Source organism: Saccopteryx leptura, chromosome 3 (assembly GCF_036850995.1).
Source record: "Saccopteryx leptura isolate mSacLep1 chromosome 3, mSacLep1_pri_phased_curated, whole genome shotgun sequence".
NCBI classification, from domain to species: Eukaryota; Metazoa; Chordata; class Mammalia; order Chiroptera; family Emballonuridae; genus Saccopteryx; species Saccopteryx leptura.
In genome coordinates, this window is record NC_089505.1 from 369,470,421 (window position 1) to 369,493,195 (window position 22,775).

General features: G+C 57.4%; 1 protein-coding gene across 1 annotated transcript in view; it reads right to left on the bottom strand.

Moving 5' to 3' along the window:
* Positions 1-22,775, bottom strand: part of TRAPPC9 (trafficking protein particle complex subunit 9) — a 364,330-nt gene that overhangs the window by 216,847 nt on the left and 124,708 nt on the right. Inside the window, exon 18 of the mRNA XM_066379571.1 lies at positions 22,497-22,621. Within this exon, the coding sequence (XP_066235668.1) occupies positions 22,497-22,621 (125 nt within the window). The remainder of the gene's footprint in view (positions 1-22,496; positions 22,622-22,775) is intronic.

Consider the following 22,775-nt stretch of genomic DNA (forward strand, 5'->3'; position numbering starts at 1 on the left):
AGAGCACCCCACCCACAGGTCCTGACACCCCGGAGACGCTCAGTGCATGGAGCACCTCCCCCCACCTGTCTCCTGTAGCACATGAGTTCTCTGGCTGGCAGGACAAACGACTTCTGGCAGCGCTGACCTGGGAGCGAGGAGACCTGGGCACTCTGTCCACCCTGGACACTCGCGAGCTACGCAGGTCCAGCGCCATCCTTTCACATCAGGAAGCCTCCATTTCTGCCTGACGCCGCCCGCCCCACGGGGCTCCCAGAGGCTCGAACGGGAGACGGGTCCAAAGTGCTGTGTGGAACTCCTGTCCTTAGCATCACAAGCAAAAATGCTACAGTTGTGTTTTAATTACAGATGTATCTCTCAAGGAGAATACACACGACTCCTGAGAGAGTCTGAACCAACGTGCACCTGCCCCGGGAGCCGGGCAACAGCTGGCAGGATCAGAATGACACTGTGGAGAGGCACTGGCTCCAGCCGCCTCTCCTGCCCCGGCCGTCACAGAAACGCAGCCCGGCTCAGAGACCCCAGAGAGCTGTCTCTTCCTTAAGTTACAACCACGAGGCAGAGAGCACAGCCAGGATGAGATGTGGGGACGAGGTCCTGTACAGTTGGCTCAGTGTTAGAGCATCGGCCTGGCAGTGTGTGGACATCCGGGCTTGATTCCCAGTCAGGACACACAGGAGAAGCGACCATCTGCTTCTCCACCCTCCCCCCTTGCTTTCCTTCCCGCAGCCATGGCTCGACTGGTCCGAGCACAACAGCCCCTGGGCACTGAGGATGGCTCTGTAGAGCCTCCTCCTCAGGAGTTAGAAATAGCTCGGTTGCAAGCATGGCCCTAGATGGACAGAGCATCAGCCCCAGATGGGGCTGGCTGGGTGGATCCCGGTCAGACGCACGCAGTAGTCTATCTCCTCTCCTCTCACTTGGAAAAGAAGGGGGGGGGGAGAAAGAAAAAGAAATGTGGAGACTGTCACAGGACATCAAGCATGAAGATTTAGCTGAGAAAACATTTAAAAATAAAAACGTGAAAAACAGAGAGAGTAACAACAATTTCGATGTGAGAGGGAGAGAGCCTCAAAGAAGCAGGTCCAAGCAGAATGTCCGAGAAACCCACGTGCAGCAACAAGAATGAGAAAAGCCCCACCTCCACTCCAAGGCCCGCCAGTCTTGGGGTGGCCCCGCCCACCACTGGGGAGGACCAATGAGAGCACGGCTCTGGGAAGAGCAGCGCAGAACAGGGGTCCAAGCAGCATCTGGAGCACAAATCCTGGGGCTGTCACCCTAGTTGGGGCGAAGGATTCAGTCCAAGGAAAAATCCAGCTCTCTTCAACAAGTGGAACGTTCAGGTGCCGAGCCTGCATTGTAGTATAAATTCCTTTTCACGAAATTCAGTCATTTTTCTTTAAGAAAAGAGGCAAGTTCTTTGCACTAGGACTGATATCGCTGTCCACAGGAAAACGGAACTGGCATCGACGCGACCGTGTGCCAGGCACCCGGGGGCCAATCTCGTCACCTCTTCCCCCACACGTGCAGGCGAGGGCGGATTTAACTGATTTCACAGCCTAACAGACTGGTCCTCAGGACGGTCAGTGGCCGCGCCCCCCTCCCCGCCTCATTTATTAATTATTCAGCGACTGTTGAAGAAGCACCTGCTACGGCCCTGGCTGAGGTTCCAGGTTAAAGGTGCTGCAGCGGTGGCCTGGGTCCCTGCACTCAGCCAGCCCCTCCCTCCCCAGCGGGTGACAGAATGGGCGGCACAGGGCGGGGGCCAGGCGGGCAGCGAGCCCCCACCAGCGTCCCCTCCCCGCTCTCCTTCCCCAAATTCCCCCTCGGTCACTTCAGAGTCTCAGTGCCTAACTCAACTCGTCACCACGCTCGCTGTCACCTCTGCTGGAGGGTGGACTCCCTGGAGGTGAAGTCTTCACGGCTCTGTCTGCCGACAGGGGCCGTGCACACGGCAGACCCTCGGCGAACATCTGGTGAGTGATCGTCCAAAGCCCACACCCTTTACCCCACTGTTTCCAGCTCTGTGGGAATCGGAGGTGTCTTCCCTGTGATGGTGTGCACAGGTCGTGGCCACAGGTAGAGCGGATTAGGGAGGAAAAAAGAGAGTCTGCATTTTTTTTAAATTAATTTTACCACTGACTTGGGAGAGAGAAAGAGAGAGGGAGAGAAGAAGGGAGCAGGAAGGAGAGAGGAGGAGAGAGAGAGACAGAGAAGCATTAACTCATTGTTTCTCCTAGTTCACTTCAGTTGTGCACTCACTGATTGTCCCTCGTCTGTGCCCTGACCCGTGTGATAACCGGCGACCTCGGCACGCTGGATCCTCACTTCATCCACGGAGCACCCGGCCAGGTCCAGGAGTCTGCCTTTTAAATAAAACACTGCTTCATGGGTAATGCCAGACTTTCTTTGGCATGTCACACAAACCATTCAGCTAAATAAGAAAGGAAATAAGGTCTCTCACTGCAAATCCAAAGAAAACCATGCACGATGACATGTAAGAGGAGCTAAAAACGCAAACCACATGCCGGATACTGTTTCCAGCCCCTCTCTCCCTGAGAAAGGGCAGCCCCGTGTGGTGAGACCGAGGAACTGCACCAACGGCCGCCTGCAAGCCTCAACCCGGTGTCTTGCTCAAGCCACAGAAAACAGGCTACCAAGTGAGTTTTCTGGCCTCTGTCCTGGAAGCTGCTGTCCTACTTAGTAGTCAGTGAAGAGGAGCATATACCGATGGGCGAGGCTGTCCTGAGTTCAGAAGAAGAGGGAAACTGGCACTGTGACTGCAAACACAAACTGTGAGTACCCACTGATGGCTGCGTGCTGTGTGCCCTGTAATGCATCCAGTGTGCAAATGACTGAGCCAGCCGTGTGGCTGTTCCTCTCCCTGCCACGCAGAGGAGGGAGCTGAGGATTACAGGAATCGACGGCTGACGAACCCTGGAGTTCACTGGACCTGCATGCACCTATCTGAGACACACTGGCTTCATCCCTGTGGTGGGACAGAAATGGTTTCACCTGCAGGCATTCACAGGGTGCTTTCTGGGTGCTGGGCACCTCACCAACGTGACCTCCTCTATGCACAACTCAAGGTAAATCTCATCCCAATTTCAGAGAGGCAGCCACTGGGCTCAGAGAAGGGAAGTGGCTTACCCACAGTGACCCAGCCAGCAAGTCGCACAGTCAAGATTCCCCACCCCACCCCCTGGGTCATGCTGCTGCAAATCTAACTGCAGTATTCATCTACGTCACACGGGCATGACGGAGACACCACAGGGTCTAAACCTGAGCAAGGCCAGGCCAGAGGGCAGAGAGGAAGGGCTGGAGCGGGCGACCAGGACGTCCAGAGCCACCGCACCACGCAGATGCTGACAGAGCGCCCCGGACTCCTGGTGCCCAGCAGCCTCCCCGGGCCAAGCCCGGAGCTCTGGCAGGGAGGACTTCAGAGGTGTCACCCCGAAGATGCTGCTCTGGGCCGCCCTCCGTCCTCCTTCTCTGGACAGCCCTCCCCAGACTGCCGCAGCCACACCAGCCCCACTGCCTGGCACTAGCTGCCGCCTCGAGCTCACGGCCGCACTCTGTAGGAGTGACCTGGAAGGCACCACACCCACAGAACCCACGGGGGACCGAGAATGATGGCCACGCCCCGTGTGCTGTCGCAGGAGAACACCCAGATGACGAGACGGGGATGGCCACCACCTGCCGCCCACTTCCTGACCTTGCCCTCCCGTCTGTGGGCTGGCACTCCACCTCTCAGCTCCCCAGCATCCCCCACGTCACCCTGTGCAGCAGTCCTCTGTGCCTTTGCAGGCGGGGTTCCCTCCCTGCAGAGGGCTGTCCCACGCACTCCCCCCCGGCCAGGACGGTTTTTATTACTGTGCAGACAACACCTGTCTTATCTGACCCGTGTTCCCAGTACTAAGTCCAGTGCCTGACACGCACCAGGTGCTCAATAAATATTTAATGAGTGAAGGAAGGAATAATCAATAAACTCCATGTAGCCTGGCCACCACCACTAAATAATTAACTTGGGAGGAGGAGGGTAAGACAAAAGTATGAAGTTCCGTGGCCAGGCGGTGGGGGAACCCCGGTGTGAATCTAGTTCAGCCACTGAACTGTGCTTAGAAGGAACTTAGATGGTACACTTTGTTATGCATCTTTTACCGCGGTTTTTAAAACTACAATTTGAAGGGCGCTGTGGGGCAGGGTCCACAGTCTGCACCCCTTCAGATCAGCCAAACGGCTTGAGGTAAGGAAGGCGGGCTGACGGTCGGCGCGGGCAGGCCGAGGCGGAGCTGTGGACCGCTCCACGTCCAGGACCCTCCGCAGGGTTCGCAAGGACGCACATCATCAAATCGCTGCCAGTTCTATCTTAGGCTGAGCTCCTGATGCAGACGGACTGGCTCTTCCAGCCCGGAGCCCAGCCCGGGTCCCAGAGGCTGAGCAGAGAGCCTGTCTCGGGTGCCGCGGTTCCTGTTGCTGTCGTCCACGGAGAACGAGCAAATTCAAGCTTGTCTCCTTCTCAGTGCTCAAGGAACCAGCGAGCGAGTGAAGGAAGCGCTCAGGGGACAACCTCAGTGAGGAAGAGAGGCGGCAGGCACAGGGCCAGGGGCTCGGGGAGCCACGCCGCGCGTCTGCAGCGGAAGCAACCCCTCGGCCACGGAGGGGTCCTGAAAGCTCCGCCCTGTGCCCTGTGCTCACGTGACACAATGAGACCCCCATTCACCACCAAAGTGCTTGTCTCAACAAACTATCTTACAGGGAAAATCAAGAAGGGAAGGACAGAGAGAGTGAGAGAGGGGGGAGAGGGAGAAGAGAGGGAAGGAGAGGGGGGAGGGGGGAAGGAGGAGGAGGGTGGGGGAGGCAGACGGAGGGTACAGACCAGTTCAGAGCTCAAGGAACGGATAAGGTCAACGCTTGAGCTCCCAGCCCAAGAGAGTCGTAGAAAGAGGACTCAGAAATTAAACAAAAAAAGATTTTAGGGCTAATTAAACGGAAACAGAAGTCTGTTGAGGAACTGAAACTATCTCACCTAATAAAATTCTCTCAAGTAATAAAAGAGCTGCTAACTGAAATCTTGAATGAAAACAAGTTGTGCAGAACTGACAAAGGGTAAAAGTGTATCTTTCGCCGACTCCTGGGTCAGAGGAGCTGGGAGCCCTGCGTGCGGCAGACCCGTGGGGGCAGGAGGACGTTCCCGACTCCTCCTCCTGTTTACAGCCCACCTTCCTCAGCCCCTCTCCCTTCGCGGCGGACTCTGCCCCAGCGGCCCCATCACCGCCCGGCCCTGCCCACAGGCTGCACGGAAACCTCCCTTTGAGAACTTCCTACGGCGGCCAACCATTCCACACTGCCCACGCCAAGGGCACTGTTCACACTGCTCCTGCTGGACGTCCCCTGATTCATTGCTCCATCCATGCGGACAACCCCCCGTTTCCACGGCCCTGCTTCCTTGCCCAAGAACCTCTCTCTGCTGCCCTCCTGGGACTCGTCGATACAGAAGCCGGCCGCACCCACACTGAGTGTTGCTCTGAGCCCCACCTGGACCTTCTTTCGTCCACAGCTCCCTCCAGACCCCACGCAGGAGAGAAAGGTGATGAGCAGGTCACCACTGGGGCATTTCTGGGTCTCTGGCTATACAATTAAAAAGTGCTCCTTACCATCTTTATGCATAAATACTGCAGAGACAAGTAACACTGTGACACTGACGGCAGCTAGAGATGCGTGAGTGGTACTGTACACAGGTGAGATGCAGGTGAGACACAAGCGAGGGAAAAATACTCTTCTTAAAGCATATTAGTAAATGCTGAGACATTATTCATTTATTCATCCATTCCCTGAAGATATAATTGAATTTTTACCACACATATGGGAAATTACCTAGACAACTGGTGAAGATGAGTTTCTCTGGAGGACAGGAATTAAAAACTTCGCTCCCACGTCACTGAGGGTCCCTGCGGGTCCCTGCGATTACCCTCTGCTCACCGCTCTGTCCTGTTCCACCTTTGAGAGTTATCAGTGGCACGAATCACACGTAGTGAGGGAGAAGAGGGACGTCTAGGGTCAGGGCACACCGGAGAGCTGAGGGCCTCGCCTGCCACCCCTCCAGTCCATGCCGCCAGGCGTCCACGTGGCTCAGGGCCGGCTGGGGACCTCAAAGCCTGCATGCCAGAGACCCTGGGCTGTGTCCCAGCGCGGAAAGCAGGGTTGGTGCCTTTTCATACCCTAACCGTGAGGCTCCGCTGGAGGGGTGGCACAGCCGGGCCCCCTGTGCAGGCCCGACCTGGTGCTGACAACCCAGACCCAGGGGTCCGTCCTCTGTCCCTGAGGACAGCTGGGGCCGTGGGGAGGGTGGCGCGGCAAACCCCGCCACAGGGGAAAGAACTGCTGCTCTGCTGTCACTTCTTCTCCCTTCTCACTCTAGAAGTTTCCTATTTAAGAAGCAGAGTCATCACAAAACTCCCAGTCAACTCCAGCACCTACTTGGGTCTGCTGCCCAGACTCCAGCAAAGGGAGGTCAGCCATGGAGGCGCGGATGAGCCGAGGGTGCAGCAAAGCCCCGTGCCTGCCACCACGCCGGACGCCAGCGCCGAGGCCGCCCCAGGGAGCGCTGCCCGACGACGGCATTCTCAACTTCACGCCTGAGCCCAGGTCTCGTGCCCTGAAATCCCTGCTCTCGAATAACCAGGAACGGCCATTTCTTTGGGAGGCCTGACCGCAGAGAACTGGAGGTCGCTGCGTCCTTTAACTTCTCAGCCCCTGCCCACCGAGGGCTCCAGGGCACGGGTGAGACGCTGACCACCAGGAGAGAAGGGAGACGGACTTCGCTGAGGAGCTACTGGGTGCTAGACGCTTTCGTGTGTACGCTCTCTCTTCTCACAAGAACTCTGAGGCCCATCACATCCCCATTTTACAACAAGGAAACTGAGGCTCAGGAACTTGCCTGTGGGTGACCCCACGTGTGGACCCAGGCCCAGCACTAAAGATAAATTTTCCTGACACCACAGTCCTCCAGTCCTGAGTTGTGCGCCCAGAGAAAGGCAGAGGCTTCTGGGCGAACGGCGCACACAGCGGTGGGGAGAGCCCAGGGAAGGCCGGGGGCCTGAGTGGAACGCCCTCCCCCCCCCCCGCACGGCCCACCTCCACGACACTAAGGAGTCACTGCCTCGGCCTCGTGAGTGGAACCCCCCCCCACACGGCCCACCTCCACGACACTAAGGAGTCACGGCCTCGGCCTCGTGAGTGGAACGCCCCCTCCGCACGGCCCACCTCCACGACACTAAGGAGTCACGGCCTCGGGCTCGGCCTTGTTCTCCCGTAGGGAGACGCGTGTCCACCGCTCGGGACCGTCACCGGGAGGAACTGAGACGGTGGACGTGGCTTGGCACGCAGCAGGCCCTTGAGAAATACTGTTCCTTTCCCTCCTTTAAAAACGTTAGCCCCCTGGGGCCGTGGGTGGCCCATCAGAGAGACTTGAATTGGCGGTGTTCGCTTCCGGCGCCTGCCTGCTGAACGCAGGGTCCTTGCGTGGGCATAATGGGCACACCCAGGCCCCAGCGAGGAAGGCCCAGCAGGCTGGGTACCTCGCCCCGCCTCGGAAAGGGGCTCCAGAAGGTTAAAGTCACTTGACGTGGAACTTGGCTTTGACACCTGCAAAACCTACTGCAACTCACTCTAAACGCCGGAAACAGTGCACAGTGCGTGCAATGGGACGCCTGTCAACAGGTCGCGTCATGCACCACGCTCACTGCTAACAACAACCAGGAACCACAGTAGACACTGTCCCCAGACTCCCAGCAGACAAGACAAGGATTCCGCTGCGGAGAGGCAGGGTTCAAACCACCTGCCACACACCTCCGCTTCCTGAGCTGCTGGGAGGAAGGTTTCTGATAAACATTTAAATCCCTGGTTCAACCATCTATAGTGCGCAACTGTGTTCCAAGGTGACTCTCTAATGGAGAGCGTGGCTGCTCCCCTTACAGGGATAAATTTAAATCCCGCACTCGGAGCTGAGGCACGGCGTCTTGCAGATCTCAGCTTAAACATCACGAACAGAACTCCAACCCGAAAGGACTGACCTACCTTCAGAATCGGGAGCAGCGTCGCGTTGGAGAATTGCAAAGTCTACCTGAGTCAGGTGGATAAAAATCTTGAATACAAATCTGCAAAGTTGAGCTTAAAACATCTAGGACGGAACTTTTTTTTTTTCTTTAGATCACTGGCAAGTTTGAGAAGTTCAGATTTGAGCCAGAAGGAAGAGAAAAAAATGACACTTCCCCACAAGCTCCATAAGCAGAAGGAATTTATCTACTTTCAGACAAAAAAAATATATATAGGCTTGTTTGATAGTTGAGACTACCGTTAGAGCAGGGGCTGGGAACCTTTTTGGCTGAGAGAGCCATGAACGCCACATATTTTAAAATGTAATTCCGTGAGAGCCATACAACGACCCAGGTACCTTACGCATTATTCAATAAAAATTTGGTGTTGTCCCGGAGGACAGCTGTGATTGGCTCCAGCCACCCGCAACCATGAGCATGAGCAGTGGGAAATGAATGGATTGTAATACATGAGAATGTTTTATATTTTTAACGTTATTTTTTTTTATTAAAGATTTGTCCGTGAGCCAGATGCAGCCATCAAAAGAGCCACATCTGGCTTGCGAGCCATAGGTTCCCGACCCCTGTGCTAGAGCGTCCAACTGAAAGCAAGTCCACGGCTGGGCCGGGAGCAGAGCGTGCGTTCTGTGGTCAGGTGGCCGAGCCACTTCCAAGCTGGGCGACTGTGGACAGATGATGGCTGTGAATGAGAACCGTGACACTCGCCGTTCAGCTCTGAGGGCGACTGAGGGTGCGTGCAGAGCCCTCGGCCGGGGCTGAGACTGAGCGGCTCCCAGAACGTGGAGGGCCGTCCTATTTTGTCACAGGAACGCAGGGTCCAGTCCCGCCTCCGGGGCTCACCTAGAGCCACAAAGTCTCATCCCAGTTTTAACTCCTCGTTCTGATCCCGGGGCTCCCGGAGGGGCCGGGGAGGAAAGCAGAGCGGGCGTGACCCCCCAGGGCACAGACGGGAAGCGTGAGCCCAACGGCACAGTACTTTCCAGTTCCCAGGAACCCGAGACCAGAACCTGGGTCCCAGCCCAGGGCGGGCCTCCTCCTCCTCCTCCTCGACTCTGTGGAGATCTGCTACCGGGGCTCACACACCCCGGTCTCGAGGGCTCTCCAGATGAAAGAGAGTGATGTGGGTTTCAATTTCCTCTTTCCTCACCAGATAGGCAGTGACACTGCGGCCACGGTCTAACCCTTCGAAATATTTCCATTTAATGAGTTCCATGGCTCTTTTTTAAAACAGCTCCATCTCTTCGAGAGCAGAGAACATAAAACAAAGGACCAGAGAACAGAGGGGGGAATGAAGACTGTCACCGGGAGGCAGCTCAGGTTGAAAGACAAGGCGGAGCAGGTGGCCTGGGGCCGGGACGGTCTTTCCCTGAGGGGCTGGGCCGCTCCCACTCGGAGTCCGAGGGGATGTTTAAGAAACAAGGGAGCAGCAGGTGTCCAAGGGACGCCTGGGCCGCGAGGTAGGAGGGGGCCAGGTCTACGGACCAGCTGGTCTCCAAGACTCAGCAGAAGCCAACGCCCCTCTCCCTCCTCGGGGCACTGCCAGCCTCCAGCGTCTAACCACGTGGCACCAGCCAAACTTACTCAGAGAGCTAATGTCACTTGCTTGAGGTTACGCAGTTAGTAGGTGACCAAGCTGGAACTTGAGCCCAGGGCTATCTAGCCCCCAGGACCCTTGCTGTTTCCACCATATCATGCTGCTTCCAATAAATGTCTGTTCAAATCAATAAATTATCAAAACAAACCTATACAAACAAATAAAATTCTTCCCGGAGTCAAAGGTAAAATATGTTGGCCTTATATCTGTACCACAGTCTATATCCGACAGATCTTAATTTTATTGCTACACACCCCTGTGTGCTAAAAAAAAATCTTTTCAGAATGCATCCCCAGTGGGCACACTTAAATTACACACACGTGCACTTTCAAACACAGGCAAAAAAATCAATATTCAAAAGCCAAGACAGGAACTTGGGGAAGCCATGTTTTGACAGGAGCCGGGCAGAGACGCCGCCCCCTGGCTGGCGAGGTCGCTTCCCACGGGTGCCGACTGCCGACTCTGACACTGTGTTACCTGTACACGCGGGGGTGGGGGTGGGGGGACACAGTGGGAATGGGGGGCGGCCGGCCAGGCCAGGTGACTCACTGCTGGAGAGGAAGTGACAGGTCAACGAGAGGAACCGTGCAGCGGACCAGGGGCCTGGGGTCAAGGCAGACGTCCGTGTGAGCGCCTGTTTAACTTAAACAGATGCTGGTGTAAACCGACAGGTAAAATGCTGAGCAACCCAGGTGTTCGTGCACATGGGTGAGACCACACACAGCTCCCCAGCTCCTCATGCACATGGGTGAGACCACACACAGCTCCCCAGCTCTGTCACAAGGGACCTGGGAGCAGGCCATGCAGGGCACGTCCTCCTAACAGAAGACTCTAGGTGATTCCTACGGACGCTCGCCCCACAGAAGGCGGGCCTCGTTTCCACGCGCCCTCCTCCGAAGGTCCACCCACAGAGCGTGGGCCGCACCTAGTCCCCTGCCTCCAGAGAACTGACTATGGACACTCGACTCTGTCCACCACTACCCAGGCCAGGCGGTCATCAGTGACCCGGTGTGATGACCAGGGAACATCGCTGTCCCAATGTAAACACCCAGATCAAGGGCGTCTACAAAATCCCTGCCTCATCCTCCTCAGAGTCGAGGGCATGACAGACGAGGCCAGCCTGAGAACTGGCACAGCTGGGGGACCTGAGGGGCCTGGCACCTGCATGGACAGAGGACAAGAGGAGGACAGTGGTCTGAGGGGCCTGGCACCTGCATGGACGGGGGACAAGAGGAGGACAGTGGTCTGAGGGGCCTGGCACCTGCATGGACGGGGGACAAGAGGAGGACAGTGGTCTGAGGGGCCTGGCACCTGCATGGACGGGGGACAAGAGGGGGACAGTGGTCTGAGGGGCCTGGCACCTGCATGGACAGGGGACAAGAGGAGGACAGTGGTCTGAGAGGGGCCTGGCACCTGCATGGACAGGGGACAAGAGGAGGACAGTGGTCTGAGAGGGGCCTGGCACCTGCATGGACAGGGGACAAGAGGAGGACAGTGGTTTGAGGGGCCTGGCACCTGCATGGACAGGGGACAAGAGGAAGACAGTGGTCTGAGGGGCCTGGCACCTGCATGGACAGGGGACAAGAGGAGGACAGTGGTCTGAGAGGGGCCTGGCACCTGCATGGACGGGGGACAAGAGGAGGACAGTGATCTGAGGGGCCTGGCACCTGCATGGACAGGGGACAAGAGGAGGACAGTGGTCTGAGGGGCCTGGCACCTGCATGGACAGGGGACAAGAGGAGGACAGTAGTCTGAGAGGCCTGGCACCTGCATGGACGGGGGACAAGAGGAGGACAGTGGTCTGAGAGGGCCTGGCACCTGCATGGACAGGGGACAAGAGGAGGACAGTGGTCTGAGAGGTCTGGCACCTGCATGGACAGAGGACAAGAGGAGGACAGTGGTCTGAGGGGCCTGGCACCTGCATGGACAGAGGACAAGAGGAGGACAGTGGTCTGAGAGGCCTGGCACCTGCATGGACGGGGGACAAGAGGAGGACAGTGGTCTGAGGGGCCTGGCACCTGCATGGACGGGGGACAAGAGGAGAACAGTGGTCTGAGAGGCCTGGCACCTGCATGGACGGGGGACAAGAGGAGGACAGTGGTCTGAGAGGGCCTGGCACCTGCATGGACTGGGGACAAGAGGAGGACAGTGGTCTGAGGGGCCTGGCACCTGCATGGACAGGGGACAAGAGGAGGACAGTGGTCTGAGAGGCCTGGCACCTGCATGGACAGGGGACAAGAGGAGGACAGTGGTCTGAGGGGTCTGGCACCTGCATGGACGGGCACCTGCATGGACAGGGGACAAGAGGACAGTGGTGGACACGCCAGTGAGAACGAGGACAGCCCAGGTCACAGCGCTGCACCGACACTGGCCTCTCTGCGGTGGACGTGCCGGGCTGACACAGGACGGGCGTCCCAGGGGGCGTCCCAGGGGGCTCGGGTGAGGCCTGCACAGGAACATGCCGCTGTCTCTGCAGCCCTTCTGTAAATGTAAAGCTCTTCTATGATGGAAAAGGCACTTTTTAAGAAGGACGGGGTGAAAATACACACACTCATCTCCAGGGGTCCCTGTGGCCCTACCAGGGAGCACTGCACCGTCCACTGGCCCCTTACCAGGGTGGTGAGTTCCCGCACCATCGAGGCCAGATGGGCAGGAAGCGTGTGCTCAGCACCGGGGAGGCTGGGTCTTGGCGGACGGGGCATGCACACCTGCCGAAAGCTGCCCCCCGCCTCGCCCCCGACACAGAAGATTCTAAAAGCCCCGCCTGGCCCGACAGAAACCAGAGGCCACGCCCCCCGCCCGCTGAGCGCCAGTCAGCGTCCTCTGAGCCGAAGCGTGGAGGCTGGACAGCGTAATGTCACGTCCACGGCGGAAATACCTCACACCTATTTACACCGCCTCAGCATTTCTATGTGGAGTTCCTAGGTTAGTATGAGGGCCCTGTGTGCCTCTCTGGATTAAGTTTCCAGGAAGAAGGCTCCCACCTGCCCCCTGCCTGCTAGGTAAACATGCCTCGTTGAAACAACACTGAACGCGGGGTCTTCCGAGGACACCACGGTTGACTGTGGTCCCTAACTCACAACTGAGATCTGACAAGCTGGACTCTCCCGGAAGACCCCGCAGACTCAGCTTGCACCCGTTTGCTCGGGGCCCACGGTGAGCGCTGCGCGCCCAGCTCTCCTTCCCAGAACCCTCCCGACGCAGGCATTGTATCTATTGTCGTTCACACCTTCTGTCAGATGGCAGGTCTTGATATTTAACGTGAAAATACACTCATTCTTTCCCTGAGTCATTTTGATGCTGGTGACATTTCTGCACATCACACTTGACTCCCACTCAAGAGCTTATCAAAGGGGAAGAACGAGAAGGAGACTCGCAGCCAGGGAGGGCCCGGGGCACGGGCGCAGGTGATGGGCGGCGAGTGTGGCGAAGGCGTGGGTGACCCCGGGGACACCGGCAATGCGGGAGCAGCAGACACGACAGTGTGTGTCTATGGCCGTCTCCGGGTCAGTGGGAGGGGCCGCGTGTGCACAGCTAACGCACACAACAGCGTCGGAGCCACGGCGGAGTGGGCAGGCAATGACAGGAGGAAATGACAAGAGGAAATGACAGGAGGGAATGACAGGAGGGAATGACAGGAGGGAATGACAGGAGGAAATGACAGGAGGGCCCAGCGCTGCGGGAAAGACCTCAGTCTCAGACAAGCCTGGGTCGGGGCCACGATGACGCCACTTATCAGCTACATGGACTGTCACGAAGTGTCTGCGGTAAGCCTCAATTTCCCCGGTCCAGAGGTGTCAGCAGGTGACAGGTCGTAGGCAGGATGTCACGAGTGCATCCTGCGGAGGCGTCCAGCACCGCGCCTGGCCAAGCGACAAACCAAACAGTCGCAGCGCTGGGGTCCCCAGGGGAAGGACAGTCTGAGCAAGCCGCAGAGAGCGGGTGCCTCTCCCACAGCCCTTCCAGGACCCTGGGCACATCAGAAAGCCGGTGTGTAACCGCTCTCGGGGCACGCCCCAGCGCGCACACGTCTCGGCGCTTACGCTCGGAATCCCAGAGTTCCGGTCCAGTTTCACTTTTACGCTAACGTCCAGCGAGAAGGAAATCGCTGTGTCCGCTGTGCAGCGTGGAGGTCAGCCGGGCTGTGGGAGGCATTGCAACACAAAAGTAAAGAAAAGCACGGTGCAGACCTAGGGCAGCTGACGTGCCACACGGAGCGGACGCGATGCGTGGTCCCAACAGGACACAGGTTTGGGCTAATTAGTCATAACAGAATCTGGGAGTCAAATGGGGGGTACTTTAATAACTTCTGTACATTACAAGCAGTAAAAACTTACTGAAACATCAAACTGAACAGCACTCATTAGACAGAGCAACTTGTAAAACAAGTGCAGGGAAATGCACTCAAACGGCCCTGGTCAGAAAGAGGGGAACGGTCCCCGTCAACAGCACCCCTGCCCAGAGACAGCGCTGCGTAAATCTCATTGATGGAGAACGAGGATTGAGTGCTGCGACCCAGAGAAAATCGTCAGGCGAGGAACCTGAACTTAGACGGAAATCGCGGAAGACTGCCACTTTCTGGCCTACTTGAAAAGCAGAGATTTTTAAACCGGGAACGCGCCCCTTGAACGATGTTGAAAATCACAGGGAACAACTCAGGCTGGTGAGAGCACAGATGGGCTCCAGCCCGGGAGTGCGGTTAGACTTCTGTTAACTCCACCCTGACGGGCGTCTGCGGTTGGTCTGGACAGCACAGAGCACACGGCTCCTGTCCCGTCCTCCAAGGTCCTTGTCCCAGCCAGGTAGTCCCGGACCGCAGCCGCCTCGTGACTCCACCTTCCTCCCGTCACCGCGGACGGGACCCAGGGGAAGCCTCCGCGTGCGGCCTCCACCCCGGGCCCCCACTCCTCTGTCCTGCTGCAGACACTCTTCCTCTTCCCTGCTGGCTACTTCCGTCCACAGCGCCCGCACATCTGTCGGACTGACCCGGAAGGACTGCGTGCGCTGAGGCTACCAAGAAGGGTGCTGCAGCAAGACCCGCGGGCTTGTCCCAAGAATGCAAGGTCGGTTTCACACCCTAAAACCCGTCAGTGAAAGTCACGGAATCAGAACAAACTAAAGAAAAGAAAAGCACGCCATCATCTCAAAAGACACACAGGACGCATTCGAGAAAATCTAATATCCATTCCTGGTTTCACAAAACTCTCAGCAGGACAGGAGTGGAAGGCTGAGGAAGGTGAAATCGTCCTCTACATTATGGAACTGCTTTTAAAGTCAGGCAAAGCCTTTGCTACAGCAGCTGGTAACTATGGATCTAGTCCTGCATTTTCTCCAGGGGCTGTCATTTGTAAAGCGATGATTTTCTCTGTCATAGGACATCTCGTGGGCATAAGATAACTCTCTGCATCCTGACTCCCTGGGCAGAGCAAGGAAGAAGAGCCGAGATATTCAGGTTTGGACTGACAGAGCCACCGGTTTCGGGCTGGGGTACCTTAGTCCTGAGGCAGCTCCCATGCCTACATGGTGCTCTCGTCTTCAGGGCCATCAGGAACCTTCAGCACGTGGCCTCCACTTCTCTTCCCTCACCTATAATTGCCATGGTTTAGCAGAACTGCCCCAAATATGTCGAAGAAGCTCATTCCCGTGGGCTTTGCTGAGGCTGGTCCCCCAGCTGCAAGAGCCTTTTCTCCGTTCTCTGCTAATGAGCCGCCAGCCACGTCACCTGCCTCCTTCAAAGCTGTCTGTGATTCTTCCCGTCCACTAGTGACTGCAGGGCACCAGCACCCTGCGCACACGAGCTACTCTGAGAGCACGGGAAGGGGAGGGAGTCTGTCTGCCCGTGTGCAGCTAGGTGACCAGTGGGTGACAGACAGGTCAACGACCATGCCCCATCTGAGAGCACGGGAAGGGGAGGGAGTCTGTCTGCCCGTGTGCAGCTGAGTGACCAGTGGGGGACAGACAGGTCAACGACCATGCCCCATCTGAGAGCACGGGAAGGGGAGGGAGTCTGTCTGCCCGTGTGCAGCTGGGTGACCAGTGGGGGACAGACAGGTCAACGACCATGCCCCATCGAGTGACGATGAGAGAACACAGGAAGGTGCCAGCCAGAGGGGATAGGGATGCCTGCCCCCACTCTTGGGGGGTCCGTGCACAAAGAACTCCCCTGGACAGATCCAAGCTTATCTCCACTTCAGATGAAATGAAGCAACCAGTTGCTTTCAAACTTTTTACACTTGGGGACCAGTGAAAACAGGAGGATGATTTCGGGGACCCCTAAGGCAGAAATCGCCCTGAGCAAATCGACGAACATCAGTGGCTCTATAATCTTCGTACAATTGCAGACCAGCATGAAACTTCTGGAGGACCAGCGGACCAACGGTTGAGAAACACCAAAGTAACCTGTCCATTGTGACCATGCCTTAAAAAACTGAAGTTTGTTCCGGGGCTGTTTTACCTGTTTTGATAGTGGAGCTATTTCCAGGCTCGGGAAGGGGCAGGCTTCTGTTGTTTAATGTGGTCGACATTAACTGCTTTGGGATTTTTAGAGACTAATTAGATCACCTAAATGTGTGTGACAGCACATTTTTGTGGGCTGCCTCCTGAACCCCATATTTTCATGGATGAAAATTTCCTTTTCCTTACCCAAAGCAAACCTCTTTGCTTCCCGTCCATCATTCTGAAGAGCTGAGCTAACTCCATTTTCCCGACTGGCAAGAATGCAAAGAAAGGACCCGCTTTCTCCCGCTGGGCTGTCTCCCGCTGTCTCCAGGCTGCTCATGCCGTGAACGCTCAGCACACAGGCAGAGCCCCATGAGCAACGTCAGGAGGGTCCAGACTGTTCTTCAGGACGCTCACCGCCCAGTCCTACTGACGGTTAAAAGTGCAAAACCAAACTGAAGAACACTTCGCCCCTCATGGCAGCGCCCACCGCAGCTGTGGGGGCGTCACCCGGGCCCTTTCTTCAAGCGCACACTCCCAGCACGCCCCCCAGACCTACTGAGACAAAGCTCTCGGAGGGGGCATCGGGCTCACCAAGCTGGGGGGGTCGCCCCCTGGCGTTTACACTGAGGCGCTGCTGAGACCGAAGGCAGCGTCTGACTCAGAGCTAAAGGAACAGAGCACCACTATCCTTTGGAAACACTTCCTTTTCTTCCTTGTTGCGCGCTCACTGAACATTTGCTGGGGCCTCTTCTGCACCATCCCCTGAACTGGGCGCTGGAAACGCAGGGATTAATGAGAGGTCATCCCTAGCGCCCTGACCTCAGCACAGCGCACTGTCCCCCAGCCCTGCCCAACCAACTCCCCTGGGGTCAGCGGACAGCTCCGCCCACAGCAAGCAGTTCCCGTCCTGCTCCTTGTCCTGCTCCTTCCTAGGTCTCCCACAGACGCTTCTCACGGCTGGACGCCCTCCCCACCCCGTGTCTCCAGCACAGAGGTGCCCTCCGGGACTCCAGGCGCCTCGTGACACCCCCAGCACGGAACAGTGACTCACCGGGGGTGTGCTGAATGGATGGAGTGGGCGAAATGTGACAGGGGTTCAAGCGGAGGACGAAGATCGCGGAAGGCAAAGCTGGTGACTAGGAAGGAGTGCCGGGACCTCCGGGAACCCGACTCGCCTCCCCACCGACTGCGCTCTGGAACGCACGCCCAGGCAGCTGGACTTGGCTGCGGCGGCTACGTTTCTTACTTGGTTTTGAAATTGTTGAGCAGATTAAAGGATTCTGTTGAAGCTTCTTAGGCTTAAACTTCGTAGGAAGAACTTTTCTGTCTCTGTAATTATTGCTGGGACAGATTAGAAATCATTTGGAAGCGAATTGGATTTGCCGTTTTTATAAGCGTTTCTTATCTACCTGGGCTAATAGCAGACACTTTACTCCTTATAACAGCCCAGGAGGAAGTCCTATTATCTGCATTTTCCAGATTGAACACTGAGGGTCAGACTGGCGAAAGAGCTTATACTCCCCGCTCTATAAATACAGCTGGAATCAATAGAGACTGTTTTGTATCCCATAATAAGCTTGGAAACAGAAATAGCACCGACTTCGGATTTGGATGTATCTGGGCTTGAATTCTAACTTCAACCTTGTAATTGCTTGACCTTGGGCACATTAATCTTTCCTGAGCTGCTCAGTGAGGTCCACCTGAGTAATGGGAAGCCGTCGTCATGAGAGAGTCATCTGGAAACAACTGTTTAAAGTGCTCAGTCTCCCGGTGCCGACCCCGAGCCCCTCCAGCCCAGCACGCTCGGCGGCTCGCCAGCCTTTGCAGAAGCAGCCAATAAGCAGATGGCCTCATACCTTTCTCCCTCCCCGCTGACGGGGAATCTCAATTCTGAGGCCCCCAGACTCCAAACGGCTCACAGAAACATTTTTCACGTGTAACACAACTTCAGAATACTTGTCACTTGTTGCATAACAGTTTTTTTTTAACTTGACTACATCTGCTCCTCAGTTTTCTTAGTAGATTCTTCCCGCCGGATCATTTGTAACTACAGTTGTTAACATGCCGGTGCACACAAGAGCCCTGTGAACACCCCGCGGTTCTCCAGTGGAAAGGTGAAGTCACATAGGGTATTTCATGTGACGTGGGGTATCATCGAGTATTGTCGAAGTCAGATGTCCCTCTGAGTAAGAAGACTCTCACTTCACTGCTGCGCCTCGCGGATGGCAAGGCTCTCCACAGAGTCAAGAGGGCTCCGTGGACTCGAGGACATCACCCAGCCACCGGCAACATCTGCATCTGGGAAGATTTACTGCAGCCTGTGGCCATGAGGAAACGAGGGGAACTCGGGGACAGAAGCACAAGATGGCCGCAGAGGTGGGCGTGGAGAGCGGGGTGGGGACACAGAGGTGCCTGGCTCGGCTCACGCCACCTGTGAGGCTTGGCAGACAAGGTGGCACCAGAGGTTGGCCTGGAGGAACTGGGGAACACACCGGGAATCAAAGGAACTGAGGAAAAACTTCCGAGCACAGGGGACCCCAGCACAGGGGCGGGAGCTGGGGGGCTGCCCCTACGGGAATCAAAGGAAAGAGCACAGGGGACCCCAGCACAGGGGACCCCAGCACAGGGGCAGGAGCCGGGGGGGCTGCCCCTCCGGGAATCAAAGGAAAGAGCACAGGGGACCCCAGCACAGGGGCGGGAGCCGGGGGGCTGCCCCTACGGGAATCAAAGGAAAGAGCACAGGGGACCCCAGCACAGGGGCAGGAGCCGGGGGGGCTGCCCCTCCGGGAATCAAAGGAAAGAGCACAGGGGACCCCAGCACAGGGGCGGGAGCTGGGGGGCTGCCCCTCCGGGCCAGGACTCAGCTCTGCACCTTGAAGGGCAGTGGGAGCCATCGGGTTGGGGCTGAGGAAGCTCCACTCTACGTCTAATTTCCTGAGAGTTTTTATTAAAACAGGTAGTGCACGTTGTTAGATGCTTTTCCTACATCAATCATTGAGATGCTTGTATAGATTTTCTTTCTAGATTGTTGACACGAAAAAGTACATTTGTTGTGCTTCAAATGTTAAAACCAGCCTTGCATATCTGACACATAAACCTCCCCTGGTCCACATTCTACGTATTGCTGAACAGGCTATGCTCAGATGTTGCTAAAATGTTTGTGTCTATGATCAGGAGTCCTGGTTGTTGCCGCTGTTCTCATCATCTCTCTAGCTGGCTCTGGTTTCCGGGTAATGCTGACCTCCTAGAATGATCAGGAGAGTTCACTCTTTCTCTAGCTTCCCAAAAGAAGAGTTCACATATGAAAAAATTCATATTATTCTTCCCTGAAAGAAATGCTTCATAAAATGCATAAGCAAAACCACCCAGGCTGGGAATTTTCTTTTCGGGAAGGTTTTAACAAAAAACTCTGCTTCCTCAATGGGTCTGGGGCTCTCCGGCCATCCATTCCCTGCTGGGCACACCCGCCCCTGAAGGAAGCATCCTGACTCCGCTTTACAGCTGGGGGACGGAGGGCCGGGAGGCCGTCCTGCAGGGCCTGGCTCACGGGAGAGCCGGCTCCCCGTGTCCACACACACCGTCTCTGCGCCCAGTCCCCACCGTCTCTGCGCCCCCGCGGCGTGCAGAGAAACCTCCCGTGACCGTGGACGGGACGGGAGGAAGCCCTCCCAGCGGACCTGGGGAGGCACACACTCTCCTCATTCCCCGAGGCCATCCTGGAGCTGCTTTCCCTGAATCACTGGTTTCCATGACTACACCGGTCCCGGGTGACAATCTCACAGGGTGAGCATGTTCCCAATTAAACCACATCACTCCTGCTTTGGGGAGAACGGCGAGGTGACAGGCTGGGCTGTACAGGAGGCTCGACAACAGGTGCCCCCATGGCAGCACGACACCCCGGACGTCCACGGCTCCCACTACGCCCCTCAGACACCCCACCGAGCGTCACGGCGCAGCCCGACACCCGAGAGACTCAGTGTCACCTCAGCCTTGAGCTCCCCGCCCGCGTCAGCAACAACAGACCACACACAGATGGAGCTGCTCCCACACACCCCTCCTCACTGCCTTTGGGGGTGCGCGGGCCCAGTATAAAGTTAGAAACCCACCCTGAACCCACCACCAACTCCGTGAGCCTGGGCCGGGCACACAGCCTCCCTACAGTCAGTGTGCCCACGCCCCTGACGAGAGAGTTGCTAGCACACACGGAGAAAACCGCAAACATGAAACGCCGCGAGTCCGGCCTGCGGAGCACGTCCTACATGTCGGTTCCCTCCGCCCAGGTTTCCTGATGAGAAATTACCCAGGACGACCCCCGGGCCACGAGGAAGGTGGCAGGAGCGTCAGTGTGGCTGACGGGCACAGCGGACACTGAATCTATAAACGGCCATGTCCAGCTGGGTCAGACTGAGGGCCTTGAAAGCAGGATCTGGGATTCCATTCACAAGTAAAACTCAGGAGGGAGGTGGAGGGAAAGAGGTCTCACCCCACAACAGAGGAGAGCGGAGTGACTCCGCTTTTGTCACACCCCCTCTCGGCGCCTGGGCGCCCTCACTGGGGGATAAGACCACCTACTCAGCTGTCATGAGAATTTGAAACAATTTATGTACAAGTGCCTGACATCTATGCAGTAAATGGTACAACATTTAAACAGTTACAAACATTTACCTACATTGATATACATTTACAATCATTTAAAAAAAAATGTTCAGCCTTACAATCCCCAACTGAGGGGAAAATCCATGCCAGAGCCACCCTCCCCCAGCCAAGTACAGACGACCGGCCCCGGAGCACGCGCCCTGCAGCGTGCCATCGGACCCTGACGCCCCGGCATCTGTCCCAGGAGAGGAGAAGGCCACCCGGGCGGGTGCTGAGGGGCAGAGGCACACGTGGGCAGGCTGAGGGGCGCTTAGCCCCAGGAGAGATGCAGAATGGGCTGCTGTCAGCTGTCACGAGGCTGCAGGTGACGGGACACCCCAGGGCGCTTGTGAGGGCGTCAAGCCAGGTTCTCCTGTCGCGCCTGCCGCAGAGCTCCCGCCACCAGCACCGAGGCCCCGCAGTGCCACCCTGGCCTCACAGTGCGCACAGTGCACACGCCCCGCCTTCGCGCCCGCCACCAGCACCGAGGCCCCGCAGTGCCACCCTGGCCTCACAGTGCACACAGTGCACACGCCTGCCGCAGAGCTCCCGCCACCAGCACTGAGGCCCGCGCAGCGCCACCCTGGCCTCACAGTGCGCACAGTGCACACGCCTGCCGCAGAGCTCCCGCCACCAGCACCGAGGCCCCGCAGTGCCACCCTGGCCTCACAGTGCGCACAGTGCACACGCCCCGCCTTCGCGCCCGCTAGCAGGAAGCGCCTCACACACCCCGGCCCCGGGCTGAGAAGCGAGGCGAGCACTCCTGGGAGCCAGCCCCCCGCAGCCCCAGCCCCTCTGCCCTGCAGGGCCCTGAATGGAGGGGACGCACCCCCAACACCAGCGCTTGGTCACCTGAATGTGATCTCTGCCCACCCACAGCAGCTTGTTCCCCAGGCTGTGACCACCCTTCAGACAGCATCCCTGTCCCTCCGCCCCTTGTCACTGTTATCAGAGCAGCCCCAGTCCTCAGAACTCCTCCCGCCGCTGACTCAGGACCAGGCGACCGGGCGCTCCTGGCTGGCCTCATCGCTGCCCTCTGCAAGGCTGGCATCAGCCTGTGAGCGGGTCCTGCAAGTCTGCGCTGGCGCACACGCCGCACGACAAACCGTCTGGTGACCTAGCTGCACACACCTTCCGTCCGCTCAGCCTTTGTGTCCCAGGCAGGCGTGGACAAGCGGAGCGGCCCCGAACGCCGATGGCCCGAGGACCAGAGCTTCAGTCCAGGATGCCCGGAGCGCCATGGAGACACCTGCCTCGCTCACCGAAGTCCTACGGCACCTGACTTTACACGGACACTCCCCTGGCACCGGGACACCTGTCTGGCCTCCTGAGTGCTCGTAAACCCGAGTGGAAGGAGTTGCCACAGGAGTAAGAAAGTTTACGGGACAGACGTCTGAACGGAGGATAACACAGCAAATGCAGTTTTCAAATGCAGAAAGAGGCGGGAAACCGGCTACTTCAACCCGTGCGTGCACTGAGTCCACCCACGCATTCCCCGCGGAAATGCAAGTCAGCGACAGGAGGACACGGCGCACTCGGGCCCTGCGGGAGCTGCCTCCAAGCGCCGCACAGGACGCCCCAAGCCACCAAGCCGCTGTCCATACACACCCTCTGCAGTCAGCTGACAGCACATGTCCTTCCCCTCGGGAAACAAACCCACAACACCGCCTCCAGGAAGGCGGGAGGCTGCGCTGGGTGGGCAGACTCACCTTCCCGTGGCTCGTGTCCCCGGGCTTGCCGCCCTCGGGCGGGTTCCCGGCCTTGGTCTCCACGCGAGGCCGCACGACCTGTCGGAAGGGGCTGCACAGTGGGAAGCCGCTCACGCTGACCCCATCTGAAAGGTAAGGACAGGGACAGTGAGCGAGGGTCAGTGGGGTTTCTTCACTGTGGGGGGTTTTGTTCAAAAATAAACTGACTGGAAAGACCAGTCCAGCGTCCGTATGACTCTGTCTGTGGTCACCACCCGATGAGCGTCCCACGAGTGTGAC